This window comes from Gadus morhua, chromosome 4 (assembly GCF_902167405.1).
Source record: "Gadus morhua chromosome 4, gadMor3.0, whole genome shotgun sequence".
Taxonomy (NCBI): Eukaryota; Metazoa; Chordata; class Actinopteri; order Gadiformes; family Gadidae; genus Gadus; species Gadus morhua.
This window is the reverse complement of record NC_044051.1, coordinates 5,224,945-5,252,546: the sequence shown is the minus strand read 5'-3', so window position 1 is coordinate 5,252,546 and position 27,602 is coordinate 5,224,945. Positions and strand designations below refer to the sequence as shown.

Genomic DNA, 27,602 nt, shown 5'->3' with positions numbered 1-27,602 from the left:
ATGTAAACACTTACCTACGCGGAGAACAGGTGTCCCTACAGCGACGGTTGGTTTTCCTTAGGTGTAGTTAAGTGCTGATTATGGACACACGTTCACAGACTATGCAGACGCTTCGACGCCGTCGTGAACGTTTATGGTTCTTCGTTGGGTTTTAGTAAGCGGACCAATCACAGCCCTTGCTGATGAGTCGCCTCAACGGAAGGTTCCGATTTTTGGGAGGCACTCCTCCGGCCCTTGCGGTAGACCCAACAAGGGTCCGCAAGGACGTAAGGGGTCCGTAACCCCCTAGCGTTGCATGAACATGGAACCATAAAGAGCCCTTTATAGTCCTCCATAAAGTGCTGTACGTAGACAAAGAAAGCCATCTCCGTCGACGGAGAGCCTGTCGCTGAGCCGCTCCGTAGCTCTACGTGCACATCCAATTTTTTTAAACTATCCGTCGATGCTTACGGAGATGGATGGAGACGGCAAGGGCTGTGATTGGTCCTCTCACAAAATCTTTTTCGGAATCCCTTTTACCGGTTTCACTTTCGCACCTCATTTACTTTGTACAGTAAGGACTAATAAAGCACCGAATTAGATTTGAAAACCTTTGGAAGTAAATTTTCAACACAGTTTACATGTTTAGTAGTCAGCATCTAAGATGATTTGGGCGGCGAATTGCATCGCGTATGCGACATCCCGACGGAGAACTGCCGATGTTCGAAGGGTCTCCGTAGTTACGGAGTCCGATTACGGATTAAGGATACGGAGTAGCATACTTCTACACCTTCTACACCCAAGTGTAGTAATTATCATTACTACACTCATTTTTCTCTTAAAGTTTGCTACCGTTTATACATTTTTTCCATACTTTACAAAATGTTATGTGATATGTAAGGGATAATGTATTGAACGCCAGTCATTATCGGGAAAATAAGCGCCGACAGGGCGAACAGGACACCGACGCGAAGCGGAAGTGTCTCGATTCGCCCTGAAGGGGGTTAATTTCGATAATGATCGGCGATGTTCTATACATTATCCCGCTTATTACACATGTAAACATAACACTGATAACACGGCTACTTGCCAAAATGAAAAAATAACCTCACACGGTGTGTTTCTTTACAATTTATTTGTTATTGCCATTCGTAGAGTTGATCAGCAGAGAAATAGTCAGTCAAAGACGTGAACGTTGCTTAGCAACCTAATACGCTGGAGTTGATAAGTTACCAGAAGACTTGCGGAGTGATATGAAAGACGTGAATCAGGAAGGCCCATGCAAGGGAAGGGAACGGAGCATTCTATAGCATTGAGAAGAGCTATGTTATAAATATATGTTGCACATATCGTATGCATCCCACGGTTACCATGGAGCAATTTTCTCTGTGTACTTTGCATAATTTTTGTGTACATCAATACATATGCTTATTATTAAACCTCAGGCTTTCCAGATTAGAACGACGGGTCCAGACCCCAAAGCCCCCCAGAGCCCCCTAGCCCCCTTCTCGCAAGCGGAGGGTGGGGGGGGGAAGGGCTGTTGTTAGGGGGCAGAGTGTGGCGGCGGGAAGTACGAGAAAGCGCCAGGGATGCGATGTGCGGGCGTGGCTCTGGGAACAGACGTGGGCGGGGGGGAGCTGGGTAGGGCTGTTGTGAGGGGGCGGAAGGGCTGTGGCAGAGGGACGCCATTCAAGTACGAGAAAGCGCCAGTGAGCTGCTGCGGGGGCTTGGTTCTGGGCACAGACGTGGGCGGGGGGGGGCTGGGTAGGGCTGTTGTGAGGGGGCGGAAGGGCTGTGGCGGCGGGACGGCATTCAAGTACGAGTAAGCGCCAGTGAACTGCTGCGGGGGCTTGGTTCTGGGTGCAGGCGTGGGTTTCACCACAGGAGTGGGCATTACCACAGGCGTGGGATTCACCACAGGCTTGGGTTTCACCACAGGCTTGGGTTTCACCACAGGCTTGGGTTTCACCACAGGCGTGGGATTCACCACAGGCTTGGGTTTCACCACAGGCGTGGGTATTACCACAGGCGTGGGTATTGCCACAGGCGTGGGTATTACCACAGGCGTGGGTATTGCCACAGGCGTGGGTATTGCCACAGGCGTGGGTATCGCCACAGGCGTGGGTATCACCACAGGCGTCGGTTTCACCACAGGCGTGGGTATTACCACAGGCGTGGGTATTGCCACAGGCGTGGGTATTGCCACAGGCGTGGGTATTACCACAGGCGTGGGTATCGCCACAGGCGTGGGTATCGCCACAGGCGTGGGTATCACCACAGGCGTGGGTATCGCCACAGGCGTTGGTATCGCCACAGGCGTGGGTATCGCCACAGGCGTGGGTATCGCCACAGGCGTGGGTATCGCCACAGGCGTGGGTATCGCCACAGGCGTGGGTATCGCCACAGGCGTCGGTATCACCACAGGCTTGGGTTTCACCACAGGCGTGGGATTCACCACAGGCGTGGGTATTACCACAGGCGTGGGTTTCACCACAGGCGTGGGTATCACCACAGGCGTGGGTATCACCACAGGCGTCGGTTTCACCACAGGCGTGGGTATTACCACAGGCGTGGGTATTGCCACAGGCGTGGGTATTGCCACAGGCGTGGGTATTGCCACAGGCGTGGGTATCGCCACAGGCGTGGGTATCGCCACAGGCGTGGGTATCGCCACAGGCGTTGGTATCGCCACAGGCGTGGGTATCGCCACAGGCGTGGGTATCGCCACAGGCGTCGGTATCACCACAGGCGTCGGTTTCACCACAGGCGTCGGTATCGCCACAGGCGTGGGTATCGCCACAGGCGTGGGTATCGCCACAGGCGTGTGTATCGCCACAGGCGTCGGTTTCGCCACAGGCGTGGGTATCACCACAGGCGTGGGTATCACCACAGGCGTCGGTTTCACCACAGGCGTGGGTATTGCCACAGGCGTGGGTATCGCCACAGGCGTGGGTATCGCCACAGGCGTGGGTATCGCCACAGGCGTCGGTTTCGCCACAGGCGTGGGTATTGCCACAGGCGTGGGTATCGCCACAGGCGTGGGTATCACCACAGGCGTGGGTATCACCACAGGCGTCGGTTTCACCACAGGCGTGGGTATTACCACAGGCGTGGGTTTCACCACAGGCGTGGATATCACCACAGGCGTGGGTATCACCACAGGTGTGGGTATTACCACCGGTGCGGCGGCGACGGCGATCAGTAACCTGGACCACAAGTTGTCCGCAGCCTTCTCCTTGTACGTGAGCAGGAACTCCGGGTAGATCTGAGGCCGGTCGAAGACGACAAAGATGGAGGGTGAGTGGATGTCGTTGGCGCAGCTGTCATAGAAGAGGGTGTCCCCGCCGTCCTTGGAGGGCGGGCGCACGTAGCCGGCCTCGCCCTGGGTGTGGTGACCCACCAGCACCCGGGACACGAACATGGAGTGGACCGTCGAGGTGTACCCGGTGTATTTGTGGGAGTAGCTGGCATCCCGGGCAAAGTAACTGCCTGGGGATGGGGAGAGAGACGAGGAGAGGAGGGGAGACAGAGGAGAGGGGAGAAGGGAAGAGGAGTGGAGACCGAGGTGGAGATAGAGGAGAAGAAAGAGAGGAGGAGAAAGAGGAGAGGAGGAGGAAGAGTGACAAGAGTGTCAGTTGTTAAAGTAGTAGTCTGTAGGATTTAGTGGCATCTAGAGGTGAGGTTGCAGATTGCAACCAACCGAATATCACCCCTCCATCACCTTTCCCTTTCAAAAGACATGGTAGGTATTGACCAGCTTTAGCTCATAGTTTGATATCGGAGTATGGCAGCGATTATGATTTAACATTTTAAACCTAAATTCTAAATTCTGGAGCAGTTTGTCCGTCCTAGGCTACTGTAGAAGCATCGCCGTCTCCACGGCATGGGCTCATTGTCAAATTAACAACGATATTTTTTTATGGGCTATACAATAACTAAAACACACTTATGAATATAAAATCTTTGCCAAGTCTGTTCTGCTAGATGCCCCTCATCGTACACACTGCACCTTTAAGTCCTGCAGCGTTGTCGTAACAGTTAGCTCACCCTTGCCGTAGAAGGTCCCGTGGGTTCCACAGATCCGCCAGTCAAAGTTCGAACAGCAGATGGCGTTGATGAACTTGGAGTCTGTGCCGTGGAACAGCTTCCTCTCAGCCACACTACGGCCCCCATTCCTTTTCTTCATTTGTTCCCTTTGCCTTTTAAAAAAACAAGATAAAAAAAAGGTTCAAATTACAGTGGATCATTATTTGCGTTTTCGTTATAAAAACTCACTTTTTTTATACTGTTATAAAGCGTTGCAAAAAATACCGATAACGTTATAAAGATAAGATAATGTTATAACGTAAGATAACGTTATAAAAGCATGATCCAACCGATAATGCAAAGTTTAAAAAAAGCGTTATCGTTTTGAGTCCCTTGTGTCTGCCATTCTACGGCTTTTCCGACCAACTGACGTACAACTGAAATTGGTCCCAGAGACACTTGTTCTGAATTCTCTCGATCTTCACGATGTCAAAGGCGGTCATCGTCTGACGAAACAGCGTCTCCACCTCCTTGTATTCTGTTGATGAATCTTGCAGCAGTACTTTCTACCAGAGACAGAGGAGAGAACTCTTAATTTACCCTTGAGGACAGTTAGAACAACCCAAAGGTTGTTAAATACTATTTACTAATCTTTTTAAATACATCCTAACTGTATTAATCACCAGGATATCATCACCATCAATACTGGATACAAATCGGAATACAGTTAACAACATCTCTCTAATAATGAATAAAATATTCTAAAAGCACATGGAATTTATGATCTCGACCTAAAAAGGCAGGCAATGTTCTTGCATGTAACCCTTCTATGTAACCCTATAAAAAGGATTATAATTACCTTGTATCCAATATCAGGAACCTGGGTCTTGTCCCAGTGTCTGGGAAAAGCTTGGACATTTGGTGGACCATTTGGAGGCCTTTTACTGAAATAAAAAAATAACACTAACTTCATCTGAAGCGTAATAGAAAGGACCCGTTCTGTGTCTATTTTATGGGCAGTGGTCCAAAGTGCCCGATGTAAAAGTGGGTGTCTCACTGAAATATGAGGATCAATGTTAGGACAGAGGTGTGACGGCAGATCTGGCGATACAAAGTTGCCTGACTGGAGCAATCACTCTTCACCAGTAGGAGCGAGATTCTTCTTTGTCGGGAAGAAGGATGGCTCGCTTCGTCCCTGTATCAACTACCGAACGATATCACGGTAAATAACCAAACGATATCACGGTAAAAAACAGGTATCCCTAGGCCCTCATTAGTTCCGCCTTCGTTCCCCTCCACGGAGCCGTGGTTTTCACCAAATTAGATCTGCGCAACGCATACCACTTGGTCCTTATCCGGGAGGGAGACGAGTGAAAGACCACGTTAAACACTAGGGGTGTGCATTGGCACTGCCCTCACGATTTGATTAAGATTCACCAGGTAACGATTATATTCAATTCGATTCTACGATGCATTGCGATGCATTGCGATGCATCAAAATTCTACTGCACACAATAAGGCAAATTTGTCACTTCAATTATGACGTCGGCAACCGCGAGCTCGTGGCCGTCAAGCTCGCCTTGGAGGAGTGGCGACATTGGCTGAAGGGCACGGAGCACATTTATAGTTTGGACCGTCCACCGCAACCTGGCTTATATTCAGTCTGCTAGGAGATTGAATTCTCGACAGGCCAGGTGGGCCTTATTCTTTGGTTGTTTCAATTTCTCCCTCACCCACCGTCCCGGGTCCCAGAACGTTAAGCCGGTTGCCCTGTCCCGCCTGTACTCCCCCGAGGACCCCTGTACTGATCCCGAAACCATCCTGCCCCCCGCTTGTCAGATCGCCACACTCACACTCAGTCCGCGGTACGCCTCGCGCAGAGACAGCAGCCAGGCCCCGGCCCCCAAATCTCTTGTTCGTCCCGGACGCTGTACGGTCCAGGGTACTGGTCAGGGTCCATTCCTCCAAGCTCACCTGCCACCCAGGAATCGCCCGCACTTTGGACTTCATCCGCTGCCGATTTGTTGGTCTACCATGGACGCAGACGTCCGTGCGTTTATTGTCGATCATTGTCGGCGCCCGGAATAAGACCTCGACCCGTCCCCGTTCCGGTCTGCCTCGGCCCCTACCCATTCCTAGCCGTGGTCATACATCGCCCTGGACTTCGACACCGGTCTGCCCGCGTCCGAGGGCAACACCACCATCCTCACCGTGATCAAACTTTTCTCCAAGGCCGCGCACTTCGTCGCTCTTCGTCGCTCTTCGTCGCTCTTCCCAAGCTTCCCTCCTCAAGACAGCCAGCAGATCTCCTGGTCAGGCACGTGTTCCGCCTTTATGGCATCCCTGCGGACATCGTTTCCCCAGTCCCCAGTTCACCTCTCACGTGTGGCATGCGTTCTGCGCGCCTCTAGGGGCCACACCCAGCCTTTCCTCCGGGTTCCACCCCCAGTCCAATAGACAATCAGAGCGGGCAAACAAGGAGATGTAGGCAGCGCTCCACGGTACCTCCCACGCCAGTCCCTCCTCCTGGAACTCTCAGCTTCTCAGAGTATGCCGACAATACGCTAGTCAACGCATCCTCCGGCTTATCCCCGTTCATGGCCTCACTGGGCTACCAACCACCCCTGTTCCCCAAATTGGAGGTCGAGATCTCAGTCCCGTCGGTCCAGGTCCACATGCGCAGGTGCCAGTGCCCTTGGAAGCGCACACGCGCTGCGCTTCCCTGCGCATCCTCCCTCTCCCAATGGCAAGTCAATAAGCGCCGTCTACCTGCCCCCCAGTACGCTCCCGGACAGAGGGTGTGGCTTCGGGCATGGGACCTTCCCTTGAAGGGAGTTCCTCCCAAACTCTTCCCCTGTTTCATCGACCTGTTTGAGATCAAGACTATTATCAACCCCTGTGCTGACTTCCCCCATCCCTCCGTGTACATCCGACCTTCCACGTCTCCCAGGTCAAGCCCGTCTCCACCAGCCCGTTGTCTCTCCCCGCTCCGCCCCCACTCCACCCATCTGGAGGTACAACGCCACGGCCGGGGGTCACCAATACCTCGTCGACTGGGAGGGGTATGGTCCTGAGGAGCGCTCCTGGGTTCCCCGGAGTCGTATTCTGGATGCCTCGCTCATCCGGGACTTCCATCGGGATCACCCGTCTGTTGTTGGGCGTCCACCGAGAGGCGTCTGTCGAACCGTACCGCTTGCTTCGCCCCAGCTTGTCACCTACCCCGTGACCCAATAAACCCTGTTTCCTTTTACCCCGTCTCTGCCTCCCTGTGTCCAGCGCTTGGGTCCCCTCGCCCCGTTCCTTGACAGCCAAAGTTCCTTTCCCCCAATTCCATATCAACCATGGCTGAGGTAACCCCTTCTACGAGTCTCATTGTGGAAATATCAGAGACAGAGTCCGACTCAACAGCAGAACGGTTATCCAAATCAAATAACAAAGACACTTGCGTTACAGTGTGTGTAATCACACACACACACACACACACACACACACACACACACACACACACACACACACACACACACACACACACACACACACACACACACACACACACGTGGCGCTCGCACGGTCGTATCTCATTGATGGGCCGCAAAATACGTGAACGCGGCCGCCGCGCTGCAAATCAGAAATCAAATTTTCATGCCGGTTTTCTCGGCAGCAAATTCTGCCGCAGCAAAGCGTCTCTACATTCACTTTGAATGGGATCGTGCCGCGTGTCAACTTTTTGCATCTTTTGGTGTGAACGCAGGGTAAAAGCAAACAGAGAGGCAGTCCGTCCTCCAGGTGGAACACACCTTGTCCTGTCGTCCTGCACGTCGGCGGAGGACCGGAACCGAGGCCGTCGCCTCACCCTCCTCTTGGTGCCGTATCTCTTATTGGTCTGAATCATGTCTGCAAAATGCAAAGGAATACAAATCTTATGATGCTACGTTTCAATTGAGTCATCCAGCAGACGCTGTCTGAAGCGACTCACAGAGAGTTCACATAACAGATCATTAATAAAGGGTTGAGTTGTTACCGGAAGGTTGCTAGTTTGATCCCTAGCTCCTCCTAGCTTAGTTTCGAGGTGTCCATGAGCAAGACACCTCAGCCTAACCTCTCCTGACGAGTGTGTGTGGTTGTATTTTCGCTTACTCGCTTTGGATGAAAGCATCTGCTAAATGCCCTAAATGTTAATGTGTTAATGTCAAACCCCAATGAGCTTGGGGTTTGAACCAGCAACCTTTTCTGCCCAGGGGTTGAAACTCCCTAGCAACGTCATCAGCGTCGTATGACAATCTATACCAGCTCATGGGGTGTACACCGATAGGTGGGTCGGGGCTGGGGGGGTAACGGTGGCCTCACCCTGGAGGCTGAGTGTGTAGGTCTGGGACCCTGCGGTGAACCACACCACCTCCTGGGGGTTCTTCTGGAACTTCTGCTCCAGCTCTGTGCTGCTGTTGGGCTGGAGAGAGCGAGCGGGCAAATGAACACACGCCGCACACACATACAGTAAACATGAGTAATTCAGTTATTCAAATAAATATTTAAGCACAATTGATGGCATATTTCTACTCTGCCACCAATAATCTACCCTGCCCCCCCTAGCAGGTGCTTTAAACTTAACGTTAACAAACCACAAACTAACTATCGGCTGGATTATTACGTTTGCGGATGTGAGCCGAGTCAGGCTGGCACCGCTTTGAGATGGTGCTGAACTCACTGGTGAATCGTACTGGTTCCAGTTCCCATCCTCTTCCTCCCAGTACCAGAGCCACTCGGTGGTGAGTAGGAAGGTGGGCTGGAGGACTGAGGAGATGGAGGAGAGACGCCTGACCTTCTGGAATCCACGCGTCATTGTCTCAAACCACACCGCTTCTCCATCCACCATGCTGCAGGAAACATCACACACCTTTGACCCTCAGTATGTGGGATTAGAGATCACAACTGCAGCATAGAAACACAACACAACATATGCTCAACCAATTCAATTATGAAATATACATAGACAACATTTTTGGGACACTAGAAATCAACCGGAGCAAACTGAGGTTTCAAACTGGGATTAAACAGAGTAGGTTTATTTTAACTAAATCGGTTTCGAAAATGAGATTAAACAGAGTAGTAGACTCATTTCAACAAAAAAGGGTTTCAATCTGGGATAAAACAGACTAGAGAAATTTAAACCAAAACGATTTTAAACTGGTGTTAAATCGAGTAGGCTTATTGAAACGAAAGAGGTTTAAAACAGGTATTAACCGAGTAGGCTAATTCAAACACAAAGGGTTTCAAACTTGGATTTAACGGACTAGGCAAATATAAACCAAAAGAGTTTCAAATTTAGATTAAACGGAGTAGGCTAATTTAAACCAAAGTGTTTTGACTAGAGATGCAAGAGCAGTGCCAGGTCTGCTTGTAAGCCTCCTCATCCTATCAGCACCTTCAGTTCTATATGCTGTCGTGTGTGTCACGCCCAGCTTTGCCGTGCTGGATGTGCCTCTCTACCTGCCTTGCTTTGCGTGTCATGATCATCCGTGTTCCGTGTCCGTGTTCCTTCTATCGCCACTAGGGGGAGCTGTCTCTATGGGCCGTGCCAGGCTAATGACTGGGCTGATTGAGCTGGTGATAAAAGACGCCTTTCCCGTCGGCTTGGGGTCTCTCACTACTGCTATGGCCTGACGGGGAAGGGCTGGCTGCAGCTTCGCTCCTCATCTTTACCTCACTTTGCTTTATATTACATCTACTGATATGCACTACACTTTTGGTTTGGCTTCCCCTTACTGATAAGGTTTTGCATTTAGCACTTTAAATAAATAATTGTTCAATCTTTATAATCAGCGTGGCCTCCCTTTGTTATGTCAGCTCTACTCGAGCCATGTGGTCCTGACCTAATGGGGGCTCGTCCAGCCGTATTGTAACCCTGAATTTGGTGGTAATTTGGTAGGTTTACTCTAATTCCCACTCAACAGCTGAGTGCGGTGTAGTCACGTGATCGGCGATTAATTTTTGTGATTGAAGTCGGGGTAGGCGTAGTTTGGGTCTACCGGCTTCTGAGCGCCGATTGTTTGATTTGGGGAGATCAGCGCTGGTTATCCGTTGGCCACATATTGTTTTTGTTTGTTTTTTTAAAGGGGGAATGCTTTTCTCGTAGTGGAGCGACCAGTCATTTGGAGCCATTGTCATCCCCATTCTAGAGCGCTTCCGCGCTGGGTTTGTAGGCTGCCGTGTCACTGTTTCTGGGCCAGGGCACCGCTGTGGAGAACCGACCGCATTGGCTTCTGTCGGGACAGTACGGGCTTCAGCAGCGTTTGGTGAGGAAATGATGTAATCATCCTGGTCCTTGGACTCAGTGCGAAGATAGGTTATAGTAGTGGGGGTAAATGTTTAGGGGGAGGGCTCTTGGTCTGCTCTTCTGCGTGATTTGATTTCACTTTGCGGTTAGATTATTGGATAAATAGTGGAAGTCCGATGGTTAGTTCTGCTTTTGGATTGTGTACATTGATCATGTGATTGGATAATTTGTGAGCTTGTATAATGAGTGGTTATGATGACTTTTTGGCTGCTCCATCAGAGAGTTTATTGGTAGCGTTGACAAAGGAGCAGTTGTTTTGTATAGCAGATTATTATGTGATTGAGGTGACCATTTCAAAGAGGTCTAATAAAGATCAGTTAGTGGATTTCCTTCGGGAGCAACGGGTATTGTCTGGGGGTACACGAGCCAACGCCATTGACGGTGCCTGACCAACCATTGTCCAACATGAGTCAACTAACGTTTGATGAGCAAAAATAACTTTTGCAAATGTAGTTAGAACTAGAGATGCACCGATTGCAAAATTCTTGGCCGATACCGATTTCCGGTTTTTAAGGAGGTCTGACCTGCCAAAACCGGTTTTTCCGATACCGATTTTCTAAGAAATAATTATAATCATATAATATGTTGATAGGTTTTCAATGTAGTGAGTCCCCGGGACCCACAGGTGGCGAGTTGGGTGGGTCCCTGAGAAATTCAATGGGTCCCGACTCCCCAGTTTAAAAAATGTGTTTCTTTTTTATTATTATTCTATTTCTTAAAGAGCCCATGCCATTAAAATCACATTTTTCCTGTTGTTTGTTAAATAACATAGGTCTGAATAAGTTTGTGAGCTGTGGTAAGTTTGAAATCTATGCAGTGTGTCTGCTGAATGCAATAGGCAATGAAAGGAAAAAGGCAGAAGAAATGAGCCAATCTGGATAAGGTGACACTGTGACGTAGCGTTGTCAAACTATTATTCATGGCCCTGCCCACTTGGTTGGTTCGTAACCACCCACAAGAATTCTGAAGGAGTCGTGATTGAGCTAGTGCTAAATGCTAATACGTGTATGGTAGTTGCTTAGTTCGTAGTAACAGGCTAGTTACAGAATTTTGAATGCAATGGCAGAACGACATTGAAGTACATGAACTGCGACATGCTGCCTGCCGCCGGTTGCCGCGGCGCGAGGCACCACCGCCGCGAAGCACCACCGCCCGGCAGCGGGCAGCCGGGCGGTGGTGCCTTGCGCCGGCAGCAGGCAGCAGGCAGCGCGCGGTTCTGTCTACTACAGATTGATGTGGAAGTGGAAGAACCAGAGACGTCGGAGAACCCGACGAAGTCCTTTGTGATTCATTATATCGTCTGGACGTGCACACAGCTTTTGGCCGTGATAATATGTATTATTTGATATAGATATCTATGTATTATATGATATTATTTAGATATAGAGCTCCAGGACTGTAACGCAAGTGTTGTACACTTCCTTGTTATTTGGATAACCGTTCTGCTGTTGGTGTGATGGCGCATAACACGTCGGACTCTCGTCTCTGGTATTTCTACAACGAGACTCGTAGTGGGGGTTATCTCAGCCATGGTTGAGAATGAATTGGGGGAAAGGAACATTGGCTTTGACTCCCTGAAGTAGGCATGAACCACAACATGGAGGAGAAAGGGATTGTTGACCGCGGTCGTCTCCCGCCGGAGCCTCGCTGCCGATGGACCACCGCTTCAGGAGGCGGTGATTAGCGCTGACCGCTGCCGAGGCGGCGGGAAGCAGGGCTCAAGCGGGATACATTCGCGGCCAACAATCCCCTTCTCCTCCATGTCGTGGTTCATGTACTTCAGGGAGTCAAAGCCAAAGTTCCTTTCCCCCAATTCATTCTCAACCATGGCTGAGATAACCCCCACTACGAGTCTCGTTGTAGAAATACCAGAGACGAGAGTCCGACGTGTTGTTTAGATCCTAATAACAACTCCAGCAGCGTTACAGTCCTGGGGCTCTACATCTAAATAATATCATATAATACATAGATATCTATATCAAATAATACATATTATCACGGCCAAAACCTGTGTGCAGACGATATAATGAATCGCAAAGGACTTCGTCGGGTTCTCCGACGTCTCTGGTTCTTCCACTTCCACATCAATCTGAAGAAGACGCGGTCGTTTGATCGTCTGGAGGTTCACACAGCTTTTGGCCGTGATAATATTTATTATGATATAGATATCTATGTATAAAATGGGTTTCTAAGAGCCATTGCGATACATCCACCGTAAACAGAGCGCATGGTACCGTGGCTACAAGCTGCTCAGGGCCAGGTGATAATATATATTATAGATTATATGATATAGATATGCATAATATGGGTTTATAAGAGCCATTGCGATACATCCACCGTAAACAGAGCGCATGCAGGGCCAGGTGATAATATACATCATATATTATATTATATTATATAGATATCTATGTATAATATGGGTTTCTACGAGCCATTGCGATACATCCACCGTCAACAGAGCGGCGAGCGCATGGTACTGTGGCTACAAGCTGCTCAGGGCCACACCCCCACCCCCCTCCTTGACCTGCCTTGACACGCCCACCGTAACCAGAGCGCATTGTACTGTGGCTACAAGCTGCTCAGGGCCACACCCCCACCCCCCTCCTTGACCTGCCTTGACACGCCCACCGAAACAGCGCGTTTGGGGGAAGCTCAATGTGCGACTGGTTTGGAGTGGCTGTAACTCTGCACCACGGCTGAATTTCGGGGACGTCTTTGAATACTGTGTTTGTAGCCAACTAATACCTATATTAAAGCATCCATAAATAGCATGGCATGGGATCTTTAAATGAAATTAATAGTGTTAAACTCAATACATGAAATTGTCATCTGAAAAGCGCAGCCATTTGTATGTGGTGAGCCACTGCTTCAGACAAGTTCGCTTTTTTTGGGAGGAACATGTAGAAGGTTGAGGCACTTCTTCTGCAGTGGGCTCATCAGGTTCAGTAGAGGGGGAGGCAGAAGTAGGTACAGGCAATGTTGAGGTACTCTCTCTAGGCTGATCAGAGTCAGGGAGGAGTGCAGAGGTAGTGGGGACAGAAAATGCAGCTGCAATAGTTTGCTGACCTGCAATACGTTTAATCTTTTTCTTTGGTGGTATTTTTGCGTTCTCTCTTCTCTGCCTGTTTCTCGAGAAAAACGGGATCTCGTTGGATGCGCGATGTATGCGCAGGCGCCGTTTGGGCATAACAATATGGCGGCTGCCGTTCAATGTAGTTTTCATCACCACCACCGGATTATGTTTCATTTATTTCATTACAGCACGTCCCCTAAACGTTACAACATAATCGACACGAATGAGCACAGCATCGAGCAGTGGAAACGTGGGTTTATTTACTATGAAGTTCGTATTTTTAATTGTTGAAATGAAATCAGCGGTGACGAGCTAGTTGTTTTGGTAGCGGCTAAATTAGCATGTCGCGATACTTTGTACATGGGATCACGTCTGCGCCGAGTAGATGCGCAGAGGGTTGAAACAGCGCTTGTCCGGTCTGCTCCAAGAAGGTTTCTTTGGCCAGTTACTGTGATTAAACACGAGTTGTTTAATGTTCACAATGTATCGTTTTTCATGGGGAAAATGAGATGCGTCCCCGGGACGCATGGATAGTGAGTTTAGTGCGTCCTTTCAGATTGTAATGCGTCTGGGTCGCAGGACTATGGGGTCAGAACAGTCTCATTAATAATGAATGCACAGAGAAGGATTCACAAATGTATTTTGTGATTTATATATAAATTACTCTCTTCCCACAAATACATTTCAATGCACACATAAATGGATATCGGTATGTATAAATGTAAAATAAATCCATAAACAAAAATAAGTTTCACAAACACATTTCTGATCCACACACAAATGTACCTTGTTGTAAATAAATGTAATATAAATCCATAAATATATTAATTAAAAAAATATTTGCAATTTTCATCACAATGTATTTGGATGTTGTAACATTTATATACAAACTGTTAAACTTGTATTTACAAGACGTTTTTCATTTGTGAACTTATTTGCATTTGTGCGTGAACTGGTCTGTATTTATGTGTGGATTTTTGAGACTCTCCTGACGTCGCTAGATTCACAAATGCATTTTTTTCAACAAGGAAGTCTCTGTAGCCAATCAGATGCCTCCCTCGTTTTCAGCCAATCACATGGCTGCAGTTCCGACCTCTGAGTCCAGCCTCCGAGCCTCCCGGTTCTCTGTCAAATGTCTACTCTATCGGAAAGAACATGGTTTTTTGAATGATCGTACATAACAATCTCTAGGTGGTGAAGAAGTAAATGCTGCGTCACGTATAGCTACACACTTTTTCCATCGTGATTGGCTGAAAACGAGGGAGGCATCTGATTGGCTACAGAGACTTCCTTGTTGAAAAAAATGCATTTGTGAATCTAGCGACGTCAGGAGAGTCTCAAAAATCCACACATAAATACAGACCAGTTCCCACACAAATGCAAGTAAGTTCACAAATGAAAAACGTCTTGTAAATACAAGTTTAACAGTTTGTATATAAATGTTACAACATCCAAATACATTGTGATGAAAATTGTGAATATTTTTTTAATTAATATATTTATGGATTTATATTACATTTATTTACAACAAGGTAAATTTGTGTGTGGATCAGAAATGTGTTTGTGAAACTTATTTTTGTTTATGGATTTATTTTACATTTATACATAACGATATCCATTTATGTGTGCATTGAAATGTATTTGTGGGAAGAGAGTAATTTATATATAAATCACAAAATACATTTGTGAATCCTTCTCTGTGCATTCATTATTAATGAGACTGTTCTGACCCCATACAGGACGCGTACCTAGCAACATGATCCCCCACGGCTTATTTTTGACTTGCAAGTAGAGATGTCCGATATTATCGGCCCACCGATATTATCGGCCCGATATTAGCATAAAAATGTAATATCTGTCAATATCGGTATCGGATTTTTTTTGCCTTAAAACCGATTTTTTTTAATTATTTTTTTTATAGCTCAAATAAATGTTTTCAAAATTGTGCAGTACAGTGCACATTGTAATTGACTCATATTTGTGCATTTATTCAATTAAGGTTATTGAGTTTTAGTTAAAGAAACATACTTCTATGTTGCACATAGTTTTTCAGGTACAATGTTTTATCATTTGTGAAGTCAAGTTTGCCCTATTTGTTGTGGGCATTGTCAAGATTATCTCAGGGAGAGTGTAATCCAAACTGTTGTCTGAGACCATTAAAAAAATAAAAATAAACATGGCACTTTTCCCTTAAATTAAGTTGAAGTATTTTTCTTATTTTGCACAGACAATGTTATCATTTGGAAAGCCTTGTTGCATTCAAGAATGCATCCAGTGGGGCATCACAATAACATTAAGCATGTTGTGTTAATTCCACAACAGGAGATAGGTAATGTTACCTAAATTAGGTTTGAGGAAAAATAACCCAAATATCGACATCGGTATCGGCTGATATCGGAATCGAAAATTTAGAGTTGGACAATATCGCATATCGGATATCGGCAAAAAAGCCAATATTGGACATCCCTACTTGCAAGCATTACAAACAGCGTGTTTTGGGTCGTCCTGGCACACAGTGAAATAAGTCAAAATCAGCGACATGTTTTCTTCCCGCGCTCTGGGCGCCTTGAGCTGCTACGCACCGCGCATGCGGGTGAGTTTGATCGGCCGAAAACCGGAAATTACGACAGTGACCGGCAGGTCACCGATTGTGGCCGATTGGATACAAAACCGGCTTTTTTAATCGGCGGCCGATTGATCGGTGCATCTCTAGTTAGAACATAAGAAATGGGTGGTGGTGCAAGAGTTAGAGCAGAGGAGGATCGAGGCTTTCGAAAGAGAGAAAGATCGACTGCTTGAGATGGAGCGGCTTAAGCATACCGAGCATGAACAAGAACAAGCTCGAGAGCTTGAGCGCACCAGGCTTAAGTTGGAAGCTGAGGGTAGAGGCAGTGCCGGCTAGCATTCAGGCTTGGGAAGTATGATCAAGTTCCTTCCAAAGTTCAATGAGCGTGATCCCGATGTTTTTTTTTCATTATTTGAAAATGTTGCTGAAAATCAAGATTGGAGTAGTGAGGATAATTCTCTGCTGTTACAGACTGTTCTAATTGGCCGCGCACAAGAAGCGTTTGTGGCTTTGTCTTTTGAAGAAAGGAGAAGTTATGAGAAAGTAAAAGAGGCTGTGCTGAAGTGCTATGAACTTGTTCCAGAAGCATATAGACAGCGTTTTCGCAATTGAAGAAAATTCGAAAGGCACACTCATTCGGAGGTAGCCAGGGAGCTCGCAAATCTTTTCAATCGCTGGCTCACTGCAGAGGGTGTTGTTGAATTTGATGGCTTGCGTAATTTAGTGATGTTGGAACAGTTCAAAAACATAGTGCCAGAACGCATTGTTACATATCTTAACGAGCATAAAGTGAAGACAGCAGCCAAGGCTGCTGTCCTTGCTGATGGCTATGTGTTGACTCATAAGGCAAGGCAAGGCAAGGCAACTTTATTTATATAGCACTTTTCATACACAAGGCAGACTCAAAGTGCTTCACATATAAACATTGTCATACAATAAAATAAAATAATAGATAAGTAAAAGAAAAACATATGCAAAGAGAAAAAGGCATTTTAGTATTAAAATAGAAAATAAAGGCAAAGTTAAAAAAGCTTTTTAGAAAGTGCAATGTATTTAAGATTTTAGCAGAAAGCTATAGCAAACATAAAAGTCTTCAGTCTTGTTTTAAAGGTGCTCAGAGTTGGGGCAAGTCTTAAATCCTCTGGGAGTTAATTCCAGCTATTTGTTGCATAGTAACTAAATCCTGCTTTCCCATGTTTTGTGTTTACTCTGGGGATAATTAACAGATTGGTCTCAGAGGATCTTAGTGGTCTAGAAGGCTGATGTAGTGGAAGCATATCAGTTAAATATTTTGGGCCTAAACCATGTAGGGATTTATAGGTTAGCAACATGATTTTAAAATCAATTCTCTGACCTACAGGAAGCCAATGTAACGATTTCAGAATTGGTGTAATATGATCAAATTTTTTGGTCTTTGTTAGAACTCTAGCAGCAGCATTCTGAACAAGCTGAAGCTTCCTCAGAGTTTGTTTTGGAAGACCTGTGAGGAGACCATTGCAGTAATCAAGCTTACTAGTGATAAAGGCATGTACAAGTTTTTGTAAGTCTTCGGTGGACATGAGCCCTCCAAGTCTTGCTACATTTTTAAGGTGATAATATGCCGATTTTGTAACTGATTTGATGTGACTGTCAAAATGTAAATCTGAATCCATGATAACCCCTAGATTTCTGGCTTTGATTGAGGTTTTCAGGGACAGAGAGTGAAGGTGTTGGGTTACTTTAAGCCTTTCCGTTTTAGAACCAAATACAATTATCTCTGTTTTGTCCTCATTTAGTTGAAGGAAATTTCGGCACATCCATTCCTTCACTTGCTCAATGCACTGGCACAGCAGATCTATGGGCCGATAGTCATTTGGTGATAGCGATACATAGATTTGCGTGTCATCAGCATAGCAATGATGGTCAATATTGTTATTTTGCATGATTTGCCCTAGTGGGAGCATGTAGATGTTGAATAAAGAGGGTCCTAAGATCGAACCTTGTGGGACTCCACATGTCACGTTGGTTGATTCTGATACAAAGTCGCCAATGGAAACAAAGTAGTTCCTATTTTGTAGGTAGGACCTGAACCAATTTAAGACAGTGCCTGAAAGCCCCACCCAGTTTTCTAACCTTTCCAGAAGTAATGTATGGTCTACAGTGTCGAATGCAGCACTGAGGTCAAGTAGCATTAGTATTGAGGTTTTGCCAGAGTCTGTGTTAAGACGGATGTCGTTTACAACTTTAATAAGGGCGGTCTCAGTGCTGTGCAGGGGTCGAAATCCTGATTGGAAGGTGTCATAGCAACCAGTTGATGCCAGGAAGTGATTTAGTTGCTGGAGGACAACTTTCTCAATGATTTTACTTATGAAGGGTAGATTTGATATTGGTCTGTAGTTGTTAATAATAGAGGCATCTAGGCTCCGCTTTTTTAAAAGGGGTTTAATAACTGCAGTTTTCAGAGCTTTTGGGAACTTGCCTGACTGGAGAGAGTTGTTAACTATCTGCAATATGTCTACTGCTAGGCAGTCGAAAACATTCTTAAAGAGGTTGGTAGGTATTAGGGATGGGACGAAATATCGTTTGGCGAAATATCGCGATACAAAACGTGACGATACGCATCGAGTTTGAAAAAAATGGATCGCGAAATGATGGCACTGCCACGTGATTTGTATAGTATATAAATATTTAGTTTGTGCGTTTGTGGGGCAGGCATGCAGTACCATCGGTTGGTCAAGCAGGGGAAAACTAAATGGAAAAAAAAATTCGGGAACGGTGCAGTGCGTCACGTCACAGTCAGGTCACAGCGCATGCGTTAGCAGCAACTACCTTGCCCTCAAACCGCCGGACAATGGAGTCGAATGAGGTCGAAATTGAGGACGCTCCGCCTGGATACAGGTCATTTGTCTGGCAGTATTTCGGCTTTCTCATTAAAAAAGACAAAGACGGCAATAGAGTAACTGACAAGACTAAGACTGTGTGTAAGCTATGCAATGCCGTCACTCCGTACACCACCTCCAACACGACAAACATGGGCCACCACCTTCAACGTCACCATAAAGATGTGAAGAAGGCCCCAGAGAAAACAAACCTACCGAAGGGACAACTGACCATGAAACAAGCACTGACACCAACTCTACCCCTGTCAAGTCCGCGTGCAAAACAGATAACCAGGCTCATTGGCGAGTTCATAGCGGACTATATGGCTCCATTTAACATTGTAGAGAACAGAAAATTCATCCAAATGTTCAAGGTGCTGGAGCCCAAGTTTAAGGTGCCATGCCGAGGACATTTTTCAGAGAAGGTTATTCCGGAAATTTACAATGAAACCAAACAAAGCGTGAAAGAGTGTCTCAAAAATGCCGACTGCATCGCCCTGACCACGACGGCTGGACGTCGCGTGCAACACAGAGTTATATCACCATCACGGCACAAGTCATCGACGAGAAATGGGAGAGTAAAAGCTTTGTGTTGCAAACTCGTGAGTTAAGTGAAAGTCATACTGGTGTTAACATAGCTCACGTGTTGAGAAATGCACTGAGAGAGTGGGAGCTAACGAGGCCACAAACAACCATCGCTTGTGTCACAGACAACGCAAGCAACATGGACATTGCAGTGAGAGAGAGCGGTCTCCATCCTCACATCAAGTGCTTGGCGCACGTTGTGAATCTGGCCAGTAAGCGAGGCTTGGCTGTATCCCGCGTCGCGCGCCTTCTTGGCCGTGTGCGAAGAGTAACTACATTCTTTCACAAGAGCACCACGGCCACCGCCGTCCTGGCCAACAAGCAAACCCAGTTGGAGCTGCCTCGGCATAAGCTCATCACCGATGTCCAGACCAGGTGGAATAGCACGTACGAAATGCTTGCGCGCTACCTGGAACAACAAGCAGCTGTTTCAGCAGCGCTCAGCAGCCCAGAAATCCGAAGGAATGCCAGAGAAATCGACACCCTGGATAACACTGATATATCAGATGTAGAAGACATAGTGAAACTGCTTAAGCCACTGAAGACAGCCACAACAGTTGTCTGTGATGAAAAAGAGCCCACTGTTTCACTTATAATGCCACTGAAGTACATGATCGAGCAAAGCATGTCACCAGACGAAAATGACACACAGACCATCGCCAACATGAAAAGCGCAATCCTACGCGACATCTCGGACCGGTATTCTGGGGACTGTAATGATATGCTGCAGGAGTGCACAGCGCTTGACCCATGATTCCGAAGCCTGTCCCATCTGAATAATGAACAACGCGAGTCCGTCTATGCCCGGATACGTGAAAAAGCTGCAGGACCTCATTTGCCACGCAACCAGGTAGACTAACTTTCATTAAAAAAAAGAGGTGTGCTGAGCGTGTGTGTAACTGTGTATGTGTAGGCTACAGCCTGAAAACGTATTTCTCATATCGATTGTTTTTTTTAAATTAGTCGATCCGAGGGAGGGAGAGAGAGAGAGAGTGTGTGTGACAGAGAGAGAGTGTGTGTGTGTGTGTGTGTGTGTGTGTGTGTGTGTGTGTGTGTGTGTGTGTGTGTGTGTGTGTGTGTGTGTGTGTGTGTGTGTGTGTGTGTGTGTGTGTGTGTGTGTGGGATTGAAAGACAAATGTTTGAGCTAGTTTTTCTATTTTATTTTTTTAGACCAGTGACACTGATGAAAGAACAACGAGGGCCAGTGCTTCAACACCAGGAGCAGCAGAGCAGGCCATGGTCGAGGTTGAGACGGCACAGGGAGCAGAGCCAGTAGAAGGAGAAAGGCAGATGCAGGATGTGACACAGCCTCCCCCACCAAAGAAGACAGCGCTAGAAGATCTCCTTGGGAGCTCCTACACTACTCTTGAGCCAGTGCAGTCCAGCAGAGGGATTGAAATGGAGATAGTCGCCTACAGAAATGGGATTCCTATCCCACTCAACAGTAGTCCACTTGAGTGGTGGAAAGTTAATGCATATGCTTACCCCATACTTGCCCCCCTTGCCAAAGCCTACCTTTGCATTCCTGCTACGTCAGTGCCCAGTGAACGGGTCTTTTCGACGGCAGGAGACATTGTGTGTGCTCAAAGATCACTAATTACACCAGAACATGTCGATATGTTAGTTTTTCTGAAGAAGAACCAGTCCTAGGCCAGGGCCATGACTTAAAAGAGGCTGAGCTAACGTAATGTAGGGTTAAGTGTTCTTGTTTGTGTTTGAAAGGTTGGGCCGTGTGTTTCCTAGTGTGCAACTAAAACAAAAATACATACGTTGTAATTACGCAGTAATAGTTTGTCTTTTTTGATATCGTATCGTGACATATCGTTTCGTGACCCTGGCATATCGAGGTGCATCGTATCGTGAGTTTAAGTGTATCGTCCCATCCCTAGTAGGTATAGTATCAAGGCAACAGGTGGATGGCTTTAGTTGTGTCACAGTTTCCACAAGATTTTGAGAGTCTATAACATTAAAGCATGCCATCCTTGCCACGTAATTTTTGCCTGAACAGGGTGGTAGTCCAACATTTTTGTTTGACGTGGAGATATTGATGGCGCGTCTGATACCTTCAATTTTATCAATATAAAAAGCTGCAAACTCATTGCATTTCTGCGTGGAATGGAGATCAGGTGGAATTTCTGTTGGGAGGTTGGTCAGTCTGTCAACAGTTGCAAATAGGGTTTTTGCATTATTAGTGTTGGTTTTAATGATATTGGAGAAAAATGTTTCTCTAGCATTTTTTAAGTCTAAATTGTAGGCACGGAGGCTCTCTTTATAGATATCATGGTGAATATGAAGTTTTGTTTTACGCCAGATGCGTTCAACCTTCCTGCATTCCTTTTTCTGTGCTGTTACAGAAGCAGCTTTTCTCCAGGGTGCCTTTTGCTTTCCAGAAATCGTTTTAACCTTATAAGGTGCAATGACATCTATGACTTTCAAAATTTTCAAATTAAAGTTTTCTACAAGATCATCAGCAGAACATGGGTTTAGAGGTGGTAGCAAGGAGATGGCCTTTTTAAAAAGTACATTAGAATCTTCATTGATATACCGTTTTTTGACAGTGTTTGATTTTGTCTGTATGTCGGGAATAAAAGATATGTTAAAGAAAACACAAAAGTGGTCAGACAAGGAAGGATCAGTCACAGAGAGATCAGAAACATTGAGGCCCTTTGTGATAACCAGGTCTAGAGTGTGCCCCTTACAATGAGTAGCCTCTTTCACATGTTGAGACAATTCAAATGTGTCCAAAATGGTAAAACGTTTTTTTTGCACACTTGTCATTCAAATCATCAGTATGAAAATTGAAGTCACCAGTTATAACTAGACAGTCAAATTCTGTGGAGATGCTAGACAATAATTCTGTGAATTCATCGAAAAAATTTGCAGAATATGTGGGTGGCCTGTAAATAATTAATAGGAGAACTCTGGGGGAGCATTTCAATACAGCACTAAGGTATTCGAACGATGGAAAATCACCAAATAACATCTGTTTCCCCTGAAATACATTTTTAAATATAGCAGCAACCCCTCCACCTCTTTTTCCAGATCTACATGCATCAAAAAAGTTATAGTCGGGAGGAGCTGTCTCTATCAGAACGGTTGCACTGTTATTTTGTTCCAGCCATGTTTCAGTTAAAAACATAAAATCCAGTTTGGAAGTGTTAATAAAATCATTAACTAAAAATGATTTGTTATTAAGAGACCTCACATTAAGTAGAGCCATCCTGATGGTTCTGTTGATAGGCTTTAAGGTTGTTTTTGGTTTGGAGGCAATAGATATGAGATTTGTGAGGTTAGCAGTGTGTCTAAGTTTCCCTTTGTTTACTCTCTTAGTGGTTACAGCATGAATGCGAAAGTTGCCCTGCTTTGACGTAGTCAACCTTGGGTTCAGCAGATTATGAGAAACTTCCTTTATACTGTGTCTATGGCTGAACCCTTTTTTGTCTCAGTAATACTCAGGAGTACTATCGGGGCGGGGGCGGGGCGCCGTCCTCCTGGGTGTTAGCAGTGTTAGCAGCCTGCGGCCATGACGTGGCGATGCTATCATTGACACAGATGCAAGTTTGATGCCAGCATGTTCCAGTTTCTTAAATTCGGCTGGAAAATCGCAAAGGGAGACATCGGAGCTGGAGTTGTTGTTGTGGCTATGGGAGAGATGAGGCTGGAGGTCATCATCGATGGGGGAATGCAGAGGAGGGGCGTGGCCGTTCCTCGCCAAGCCAGCATCAGCGATGGGGGAGGGCACAGTGTTGATGGCGTCGGGCGGGCTGTTGTCTCTCTTCAAGGTCTGTGGGCTGTCTGCTATCTGTGTGTCAGATAGTGGCAGAGTAGTTGTGTGGGGGAGGCTGTAGTCTCGCTTCTTCTCAACCTGTGCTCTGATTGTGGCCTGTGCGTCAGACCATGGCAAGATTGTGGCCTGTGCTTAAAGCGAGAAGAGTAGATTGTCCCTCAACAGTTTTGAGCCTAACTTGATAAGAATCAATTAGCCTATGTACGAGACTACTCGCAACAGTATGACAATCGGAGAGATGACCGCGACCACCGCAGAGATCACCAAGTGGTTCGTGGAAATGTGGGTCCTCCTGGAAGGTTGGATTCTGTGCCTCATAGCAGAACCAATAGCAAAAGTGGAGAAGACAATAAATGTAATTATTGTTGGCGATTGGGCCATTGGAAAATGGATTGTCCAGCTTTGCTTGCTCGCAGAAAGAGTAGGCTTACAGAAATTAATAGGGAAGTCAAGGACGTCGGCTGTGTAGCTTCGATTCCTGCTGCGCATTTGGGAAATGAACGAAAGGCAAATGTGTTTCAGTTGAAGGCTACGAAGACTGTTCACGAGCAGTCTAATGCACAGGATGTAAAGAGGATGGATGATAAACCTAAAGGAACAACCATGTCTAACTATGCTCCTTTCATTACAGAGGGGTTTGTGTCAATGATGGGAGATGATCGTATAGTGCCAGTAAAAATACTGCGTGACACAGGATCATCTGAGTTTTATATGTCAATCGTCTTTGCCTTTCTCCTCTTTATCGGACACTGGGAGCTGTGTTGTGATTCAGGGAATTGGCCTTCATCCGTTTCCAGTGCCATTGCACAAAATTAAGTTACATTCTGGATTTGTGAATGGCGAAGTGATTATCGCTGTACGTCCGACTCTGCCTGTAGATGATATTGACCTGATTATTGGAAATAATTTGGGGGGGGATTGCGTATGGCCTGAGAAGTCATGTCATTTTCCAGCGGTAGAATCAGTAACTACAGCATCAGCAGAGCCGGACAAATGTCTTCTGGATTTCCCAGAGGTGTTCACTGCCTGCGCTGTGACGCGAGCGATGGCTCCTGCGCAGACAGAGAAGTCGTGAGCTGTGTCCAAGACTGGTGCAGCTAAAGTGTTTGTCCCGGAGTTACCAGCACCATTGTCTGTGAGAGTTGACAGTGAGATAATTGGAGCACAGAAGAATGGTCCAAGTCTTGAGAAGTATTTTGCATTTGCCTCTGGTACTGATCAAGCCGAGCATGGGTATTCGATCCAGGATGGATTATTGGTGCGTAGGTTGTCACCTCATGGAGACACGGGTGTGGCAGATCAGGTGTTGCAGGTGGTGATGCCTGTAGAGTACCGTGATGTAGTGTTGAAAACTGCGCACGGGGACACATCTGGACATTTTGGGGTGAGAAAGACCTACAATCGTGTGTTACAGCATTTCTATTGGCCACGTATTAAAAGAGATGTAGCGGGGTACGTTAAAGCTTGTTATACTTGTCAACTGGCAGGTAAACCAAATGTGTCACTGTCAATTAAACCTGCGCCGCTACAACCCATTCTGGGCTCGCCATTTGGGGCGAAATACTCTGGCCCTTTCACTGTCCTGTGTAAAATCTCGGAAAGTAACTATGCGGTGTCTACTCCTGAGCACAGGAAGAAAAAACAACACAGACATTGGCCAAGTTGGACAGCCTGTTGGGACATTTGGACAGAGGGTCAATGTGTTGCTGTTCCATCCGTTTCTTTGTCTTGTCTGTCCCCCTTAAGTAGCTTCCGCAGGATTTGCTTGGTGGTATGATGGGGTGAAGATCGGGTGGTGAGAATGGCCGGTGTTGGTGATGGGTTGTAACAGTTGTGTCCGCACGGTTAAATGGGTGAATGTGCACAATAGAGTGTATGAGTCTTCCAGTGTGAATTTATTATTTGGTTAGAATTCACTCATTGTGTTTTGGTGATTTGGGATCGTTGGGTAGATACAGAGTCCCGTTAATATGGGCCTCTGTCTTTTAGGGGGGAGTGATGTCACGCCCAGCTTTGCCGTGCTGGATGTGCCTCTCTACCTGCCTTGCTTGGCGTGTCATGATCATCCGTGTTCCGTGTCCGTGTTCCTTCTATCGCCACTAGGGAAGCTGTCTCTATGGGACGTGCCAGGCTAATGACTGGGCTGATTGAGCTGGGGATAAAAGACGCCTTTCCCGTCGGCTCGGGGTCTCTCACTACTCCTATGGCCTGACGGGGAAGGGCTGGCTGCAGCTTCGCTCCTCATCTTTACCTCACTTTGCTTTATATTACATCTACTGATATGCACTACACTTTTGGTTTGGCTTCCCCTTACTGATAAGGTTTTGCATTTAGCACTTTAAATAAATAATTGTTCCATCTTTATAATCAGCGTGGCCTCCCTTTGTTATGTCAGCTCTACTCGAGCCAAGTGGTCCTGACATGTGTTGCATACCTGTACGTTTTTTTGGGATTACAGTAATCCTCTTCTATCTTTTCTGAGCTATACAGCAGCGTCCACTGATGGCCCTCCAGAATTTCCCAGCTGTAAGGCAGCCTGTAATGAGCTCGGAAACATGTTTCTGAAGAAGACAGAGAGGAAAAATGTATTATGTAGGCTATCAGTGATTTTATTTATGAGGCTAACACAACAGGTCATCTTGCGTGCTCTGGTGGCATCAGGTTGGAACGCTGTCTGCTATACGATGGGTTCTAAAATACGATTCCGTAGTTTGAACTCACCTATGGGGTGGATACAGCTGTCTTCAAGGAAGAACAAGCAAATCTCGGTTTTATCTGAAAGATAAAACAAACAATGAACAACTGTTTTCAGATACATGCACGAGCACTTCCATGGAAGGTTTAAAATCCTCCTAAAAGCCTCCTTGTGATTTTCAGAACATATATATATATATATATATATATAATAAAAAAGCAGATAAAAAATAACCAATCATAATTCAGATTCACTGTTGCGAGTTAAATCATCCATATCATCATGGGCTTCAGTTTTGTTTGAAATGTGCTGGGGACAGAGACGCATTCGGAAGTGCAATTTGGTACAATGAGGATGCACTCTTTTTTCTCTCTTTAGTTCAGGTAATGAAAGGTTCTGAAAGACGGCATACCCATGTAGCTAATTACTAAAGCATAAAATGTACACAAAATCTGGCACGATTTATGAAGAAAACGTTTCCAAAAAGCATATGACCCACTATGTTCTGCTCCATGTACCCAATGTTGACAACGTGACATGAAATGGCTAAGCTACCAACATAAACAAGAGGAGCTAGGAATGGAAATGAACTAATTGTTTAAGTTCAGAAGGGGCAAACGTGTGGCTACACACAGCACTACAAAAGTCGTCAAGATTCGAAAATATTTGTTGTACAGCTGAAAGCTGTATCACATCATGAGCTGGCTGTTCTCAATTCACACCATGCAATCCATCCTTCCATTTATGTGTTCATATATGCATGTGTGAGTGTATACACGCTGTTTGGCGGATTCGTCTTTTTGACTTAGATTTAGTTGTGATACTGGGAACTAATCCTCTTAGGCTAACGATGCTTTCGGGAAACGGGGCCGAGGTCCATTCTGACTGTGGGCCAGCCGTGGAGGAGTGGACCTCTCTACTGTATAAACACAGCCCAGCGTCAACCACCCCCAGATATGGTTGAACACCGCTGCAATCCAGAGGCAATGCATATATGTGTGGGTGTGTGTGTGTGTGTGCGTTTGTGTGATGATGCAGGTGTATGTCAGTGTATACTGAAAGCATGCATGTGTATGTTTGTATGCTTGTCTGCGTATGTGTGTGTGTGTGTCAGTGTGTACGTGTCAGCATGTACGTGTGTTTGTGTATGTGCATGTGTACGTTTCTGTGTAAGTACCCATGTGTTTGTGTCAGCGTGTACTTGTGTGCCTGCGTGTATGCATGAGTACGCAGGTGCGTGTGTGCTTGTCTGTCTGTCTGTCTGTCTGTGGCGCAGGTGAGACTCACGCAGGTGGGAGGGTAGCCGGGCGGGGTCCTCCTCCATGAGGCCGGCGGGCCGGGCGTCGGACTGAAAGCACACACACACACACACACACACACACACACACACACACACACACACACACACACACACACACACACACACACACACACACACACACACACACACACACACACACACACACACACACACACACGTCACTGAGGGGACTTTCGCTTTGGTAACACTTTATTTAAAACCACTCAGATTAATCTACTTTTGGACATTATCGCAATTAAATTGTTGTTCAAAACCAGTCGTCCACACACGTCTACATGAACGACCTGGTTTCCATGTCTCACTTTCACTTCAGAAGAGGAAGTGCAATGTTGCATTTGACTAACAAATTTCCTCCAATGCCTAGCCAAACTCCGGGCA

The 27,602-nt window shown here is 46.4% G+C and overlaps 1 protein-coding gene across 1 annotated transcript; it reads right to left on the bottom strand.

The window, feature by feature from the left end:
- Positions 1–1,522: 1,522 nt before the first annotated feature.
- Positions 1,523–27,245, bottom strand: LOC115543104 (protein mono-ADP-ribosyltransferase PARP12-like). The gene is made up of 11 exons (XM_030355655.1): positions 27,191–27,245; positions 25,930–25,983; positions 25,643–25,769; positions 8,711–8,879; positions 8,353–8,452; positions 7,803–7,899; positions 4,865–4,949; positions 4,441–4,571; positions 4,027–4,178; positions 2,942–3,468; positions 1,523–1,972 (listed from the first exon to the last, which is right to left on the bottom strand). The coding sequence occupies exons 1-11, from the start codon at positions 27,225–27,227 to the stop codon at positions 1,523–1,525; spliced, it is 1,929 nt and encodes a 642-aa protein (XP_030211515.1). The 5' UTR covers positions 27,228–27,245.
- Positions 27,246–27,602: the final 357 nt, after the last annotated feature.

Bases quoted from the DNA above. Each gene is read 5' to 3' on its own strand.
- LOC115543104 (XM_030355655.1), bottom strand. From the start codon at position 27,227: ATGGAGGAGGACCCCGCCCGGCTACCCTCCCACCTGC. The intron at 8,453-8,710 runs GTGAGTTCAGCA...CGCTCTCTCCAG, and splicing joins GGAACCAGTACGATTCACCA to CCCAACAGCAGCACAGAGCT. The intron at 4,950-7,802 runs GTGTGTTCCACC...TTTTTATTTCAG, and splicing joins GTGCAGGACGACAGGACAAG to TAAAAGGCCTCCAAATGGTC.